The following is a 6,919-nucleotide window of genomic DNA, read 5'->3' as shown; positions in this document are numbered from 1 at the left end:
CTTCCGCCAGTATCTTCACAAGGTCGTTTCCTTTTGTTCTTGGGTTGATTTACACATGTCTGACCACCAAAGCATGTTCATTTCTGGTACGCAGAACCCAACTCCTTGAGCAGTATGATGGCTGGACATTCCCATCTTGTTTGTACTTGTGTTTAATTGTTTGTACAGATGAATAAGGCACCTTCAGGCATCTGGAATTTGTACTCAAGGATGAACCAGATCTTGTGCAAGTCCACAATTCTCTTCCTGAAATGTTGGCTGATTTCTTTTGACTTTCCGATGATGCTACACAAAGAAGCAGTGTGTTTCAGGTGTGCATCCACAGGTGTGTCTGTAATTAACTCAGATGTTACCAATAAACCTATCAGAAGCTTCCAAAGACAGGACATCATCAAATGGGCTGTCCCATATTGTTTAAAGGCATAGTATTGTTAGTGTATGTAAACTTCTGACTTTGCAGAAAGTAATAAAAATGCCTTAAAACATTTTCTCTCTCATTATTTAGTAAATTTAAATAATTTTGGTTCCTAACTCACTTAAAACAAGAAAGGTTTATTCAGATTTCATGCCAGATAGTGAGAAACACATGGAGATGTGTCTGTTTAGAGAGTGGATGGAAACCTCTGGTTTCAACTGTGCAGCAGAAGTGTTTTCTGAAACCCTCAAATATAGAATTCAAAACATACTAACATGAATATAACATTATATTTCCAAAAATTTCATGACTCTATATACCAAACGTTATTTTTATTAAAATTGATTATTTTTTTTCTTAATATTCACCTATTATTTGTTTTAATAAAAGCAGAATAAAACCATAAAAAAATGAAATTACAAGAATAGACCTGACTACCTAATACTGAAGAGGGAAGGAAGACTTGTGCACATGAAAACCTTGTTCCCTTTATTAACCTCTTCATAAATTGTAATTGGTTTGAGCCGGAGCCCCCGACCAGCTGCTGCTGGTGTATCTGGATGTGTTTATAATGAAGACTTAGTGGCAGGTCCTGTGTATCAGCAGATGAAAAGCAGCCAGATTTCTTTTTTGTCTTCTAGACAAGAGCTGTTCATCAACTGAAGAGTACATAGGGGACAAAGTATATCTGAGCACCGGAGGTCCATGAAAAAGAGAAAAAAAATAATAAAAAAAAAAATACACTTTGATGCTTTAATTTTTACCCCTGTAATGCCATGTTTACTTAATAGCTCTCTAACAGCAAGATAAACAAATGCATAGATTAAAAGATTTACAAAGGATTGTGAGATAAAAAAGTAAATATGTAAAGGGAAAGAACAATAAAAAACAAGACAAAAAAAATTACAATAAAAACAGTAAGAGGTAAAAAACCCAAAACAAGTTTCAACAACTGGTAATTAAATATGCGCATTGCCTCTTTAGAGAGGAAGATGACTTGATCTCTGGTGCCACCTATTGGAAGTAGCAATCCGAAAAGTCAATATCAACCCTTTAACGAGCCTTGCCATATGACTTAGGATAAAAGCCAAACCAAAATTTCAATTTGCAGACACAATGTTTCAGGGTATTGCCCCTCATCAGTGCAAAGTATGAGATCTGGTTTGGCAAGGTGACAGGTAAAGACTGGGATTCAAGGGGTAAAGTATGAAGCTTATACAATAAGTTGGAGATAGATAGATAGATAGATAGATGATAGATAGATAAATAGATGATAGAGGGATAGATAGATAGATAAATAGATAGATATATACAGATAGATAGATAGATAGATAGATAGATAGACAGAGAAAGAAAGAAAGAAAGAAAGAAAGAAAGAAAGAGGGATGATAGATAAATGGATACGATGGATGGATGCATGGATGGACTAATGGATAGATAGATAGATAGATACATAGATAAATAGATAGATAAATAGATAATAGATAGAGGGATAGATAGATGATAGATAGATAAATAGATAATAGATAGAGGGATAGATAGATGATAGATAGATAAATAGATAATAGATAGAGGGATAGATAGATGATAGATAGATAAATAGATAATAGATAGAGGGATAGATAGATGATAGATAGATAAATAGATAATAGATAGAGGGATAGATAGATGATAGATAGATAAATAGATAATAGATAGAGGGATAGATAGCTAAATAGATAGATATATACAGATAGATAGATAGATAGATAGAGAAAGAAAGAAAGAAAGAGGGATGATAGATAAATGGATACGATAGATGGATGGATGCATGGATGGATAGATGGATGGATGGATAGAGGGATAGATAGATAGATAGATAGATAGATAGATAGATAGATGGATAGATTGAAAGACTGTGGGATAGATAGATATAAATAGAAAGAATAGATAGCTAGATGAATAGATAGAGGGATTGATGGATAGATAGATAGATGGATGGATAAAAAAAAGATACCAGAGATAGATGATAGCTAGATAAAAAGATAGATAGATAGATAGATAGATGGATATATAGTAGATAGATAGATAGATAGATAGATAGAAAGCTGGATATATAGTAGATAGATAGATAGATAGATAGATAGATAGATAGAAAGCTGGATAGATAGTAGATAGATAGATAGTAAATTGATAGATAAATTGATAGCAGGATAGATAGTTTGAGAGAGAGGTAGATAGAAAGATAGATAGATAGATAGATAGATATAGATAGATAGATCGAGAGATACATAGATAAAACAGAAACACTTGACAATGTGCAATATGAATGTGTTGGGCCTTCGCTCGTACACAGATATTTCCAGCTATTTACACTTCTCCGGACTGAGTCGAGTATATTGGGAATTCCGTCCTGTCATTGTAATAATAACCTCTCCAGAAACAATCAGGCTGTAGATATGATGAAGTCGCCTGGTGTGCTGAAGATCGTGCAATGTCCCCATCAGCTCAACAAAACTATTACTAAGACAAAACTGAGGATAAATAAGAAGACTTTGCTTATTATGCGGGTATTAATTTTCCCCTTAGGAGCTAATTAAGTTCCTTCTTGAAGCCAGGGGTTTGAAATAAAGCCACGGCATGTTAACTCTGTAACATCCACTCACTTACTGGGCTATTGGGGGGGTAATATGTTGAGAAGATATTCATCAGAAATAATAGATATTTGCTCGCCATAGTCACACAGAAATTCAGATTTCTTACACTTTTTATTTCACTGGTAATTTAAAGGTACAATCAAATCTCTTCCCATAGTCACTATAATAAAAGTATTCATCTCTGAGTTCTGCAAAATTATAGCATTTACATATTTTGTAAACAACAGTAAAAATTATAAAATAACCAACAAATGACAATAGTAAGAAATGATAAATGGTGACATATCAGATAACGTCTGAACAGAAGTAAAAGGCTTTAAAATATATTTTCCTATAATGTGTATATATACAGTTCATTTGCGCGTTATTACATTATATTGTTTCGGAAAGGTGTTTATTTTTTATTTTTTGGGGTGGGGGGGTTAAAAGTTCCCTTTCGACATGCGACATTAAGAATTCCAACGGAATGTGAAGGAAAGAAATTCAAAATTCAAAATTCGAAATTCGAAAAAAAAGTAAACAAAACAGTTGAAATTCGAAATTTGAAAAATAAATAAATATTAGACACTTTCTGATCATATTTTATAATATGCACAGATTTCTTTTTGGCGTCTGCCGGGGACAAGCTGCTGGGTACATGACATAGAAATATAAGAAATCATAAGACCGTTAAGTCAAGGTTAAAGGGTCTCGAAGCAAAAGACATTCCAGCATTCACACCTATAGTACAGAGTATAATATTGAAAGTTGGATATACTTCTATCGCTTGTAGTTGGCCACGTTTTACAAGAGCAGAACAAGCATCAGACATGTAGCAGCCTTTATTTCCACAATCACTCAGAAATACAGAGAAATACTGGATACACCATTCCGCGCCTTGTTAGATATTTCTGGTGTTACCTAGAAGCCAAATATACATGATATCTCTATTGTATTCTCTACCGGTTGCTCAATTGAGACAAAATAAAATGAGATGTGGCATTGATGGAGTTAAATAAGAGACAATGACACCTGAAACCCCCAAAAAAAGGTCTTTTTGTTTGTTTTTCTCTAAGAGTGCAATGCAATGAAATGACGGCTGATCTCACTAGTTCCTCGTCTGTTACAATAATAAAGTTGTTTTTTTCCGAAGCGGGGAACACACAGATAGATATGAAGGGTCTTCAGATTGAAAATCGTCCCGTCTGAGTCTCTAAGTGCAGCTATTTTGGGGCAAATAGCAAACGATTCCTTTTTTTTTGTCACTCGCTGCTCTTGGAAAAAAAAAAGAAAAAGTCAGTTTAAATGGGGAATACCAGAAATCCAGAAAATGTTGAAAACTTCCATCCTCCCATCAAATTGCCCTTGTCTAGTTTTAGGTAAGCTCTGTCCCCTTTTTCCATTTGAATAAGGACCCCATTGGTGGCTGCTTCTCTTGTCACATCCATGTCACCCGCAAAGGCAGAAATCACAGGCCATCCATTCAGCATCAGGCTCACCTGCAGGGCAAGAAACAAAGTAGCAGTTAATATATCCATTAATACATGTATTGTGAGGATATTGTGTGGGGTCTGGTGGGATGGGGCAGGATGGAGGCACGTCACACTGGCTGGTTGTCAGTGGGGGGATCGTCTGCAGCTCGCTGAACTTCACAGCTTCCTATTATATTGCACTAAATGCTTATGTTATAGCAGGCGAACAGCAAGGGAAAAGCCAACCACTAGGGGTCTATCACTCATGGCATCTAATGTACATGCTGAATACTCAGAAGCAAAGAACTAGTTATAATGGGGTCTCCAGTCCAGATAGCAGAGCTGGTAAATTTCCCAGTATGGCTGGGCGGTCAATATTACCTTTTGTTGAATAAAGACAATGTTTACTTATTTGTTGTATTTTTACACACAAGTCACAGACATTCCCAAACTAAAATGCTCATTTTCTCTCTCTTTCTTTCTTTCTTTCTTTTTTCTTTCTTTCTTTTTCTTTCTTTCTTTCTTTCTTTCTTTCCTTCTCATTCTTTTTTTTCCTGCTTTCTATCTCTCTGTCTCTCTTTTTCCTGCTTTGTGTCTCTTTTTCTTTTTCTTTTTTTTTCTCTATTTCTCTTTCTGTCTCTATTTCTTTCTTTCTCTATTTCTTTGTTTCTTTCTTTTTCCTTCTTTCTCTCTTTCTCTTTTTTCCTCTTTCTTTCTTTCTCTCCCTGTCTCTTTCTTTCTCTATCTCTGTCTTTATTTTTCCTTCTTTATCTCTTTCTTTTTTTTCCTGCTTTCTCTTTTTCGCTGTCTTTCTTTCTTTCTTTTATTCTTTCTTTCTTTCTTTCTCTCTCTCTTTCTCTCTTTCTTTCTTTCTTTCTTTCTTCCTTTCTTTTCATAAAGAAAAACAGCAGCACTCCAAGGCCTTAGAATACTGCCTTTTTTCTTATTATACATCATGTATCTGTTTATAATATGTTGAGCTCATCTATTTAGTTTCTATCTTTCTAATATCTATATATTTAAAAAATAATATAAATAGCACTCCAAGGTCCTAGGAGGTCTACCTTCTTTCTTTTTGGATTATGTCCCAGGTATCTATCATCTGTTATTTATTAATTTTCTATTTATCTCTCTATCATCTATCATTTTATTTACCTGTCTATCCATCAATCTCTCACTCTCTGTCTTTATCTCTATCTCTTTATCCATCCTTCCATCCATTTATTCATTCATCACTTTCTCTATCTACCTATCCATTCATCCATCTCTCTCTATATCTCTCTCTATCCTTCCATCCATTCATTTATTAATTCAGTCATTTATTCATCTCTCTCTCACTATCTATCCATCCATCTCTCTTTAAATCCATCTCTCTCTATCGCATTATCTATCTAGCTCTCTCTTTATAACTATCCATTAATCCTTCCATCCATCCATCCATCCATCACTCTCTGTCTCTCTCTGTCTCTCTCTCTCTATCATCCATCTATTGCTCTCACTCTCTTTATCTATCTCTCTATCCTTCCATTCATTCTTCCATCCATCTTTTCATCTATCCATCCATTGCTCTCTGTCTCTCTCTCTATCTCTCTATCCATCCTTCCATCCATCCAGTTATCCATCGCTCTCTTTCTATTTATCTCTCTATCCATCTATCTATTGCTCTCTCTCTTTATCTCTCTATCCTTCCATTCATCCTTCCATCCGTGCTCCCATCCATCTATCTATCCATCGCTCTCTTTCTCTCTATCTATCTCTCTATCCATCCCTTGCTCTCTCTTTATCTATCTCTCTATCCTTCCATCCATCCCTCCATCCATCCATCTCTCTATCTCTCTATCCATCTATCCATTGCTCTCTCTCTTTATCTCTCTATCCTTCCATTCATCCTTCCATCTGTGCTCCCATCCATCTATCCATCCATCGCTCTCTTTCTATCTCTCTATCCATCCCTTGCTCTCTCTTTATCTATCTCTCTATCCTTCCATCCATCCCTCCATCCATCCATCTCTCTATCTCTCTATTCATCCCTCCATCCATCACTCTCTTTCTCTCTATCTTTTTATCCATCCATTGCTCTCTCTCTTTATCTCTCTATCTCTCTATCCTTCCATTCATCCATCCATCGTTCTCTTTCTCTCTATCTCTCTATCCATCCATTGCTCTCTCTCTATCTCTCTATCCTTATATTCATCCTTCCATCTGTCCTCCCATCCATCCATCTCTCTATCTATCTCTTTATCCATCTATCCATTCATCCATCGCTCTCTTTCTCTCTATCTCTCTATCCATCCATTGCGCTCTCTCTCTCTTTATCTCTCTATTCTCCCATTCATCCTTCCATCCATCCATCTCTCTTTTATCTCTTTATCCATCCTTCCATCTCTCTCTCTATCATCCCTTCTCTTTTCTACTAT

General features: G+C 35.6%; 1 protein-coding gene across 1 annotated transcript in view; it reads right to left on the bottom strand.

Moving 5' to 3' along the window:
- Positions 1 to 3,143: 3,143 nt before the first annotated feature.
- CBLN1 (cerebellin 1 precursor) overlaps positions 3,144 to 6,919 on the bottom strand; it is a 9,579-nt gene continuing 5,803 nt past the window's right edge. Inside the window, exon 3 of the mRNA XM_075325762.1 lies at positions 3,144 to 4,529. Within this exon, the coding sequence (XP_075181877.1) occupies positions 4,332 to 4,529 (198 nt within the window). The 3' untranslated portion in view covers positions 3,144 to 4,331. The remainder of the gene's footprint in view (positions 4,530 to 6,919) is intronic.

The sequence above is a fragment of the Anomaloglossus baeobatrachus genome, chromosome 10 (assembly GCF_048569485.1).
Source record: "Anomaloglossus baeobatrachus isolate aAnoBae1 chromosome 10, aAnoBae1.hap1, whole genome shotgun sequence".
In the NCBI taxonomy this organism is placed as follows: Eukaryota; Metazoa; Chordata; class Amphibia; order Anura; family Aromobatidae; genus Anomaloglossus; species Anomaloglossus baeobatrachus.
The sequence above is the reverse complement of the archived record's forward strand: the minus strand, read 5'-3'. Positions and strand labels throughout refer to the sequence as shown.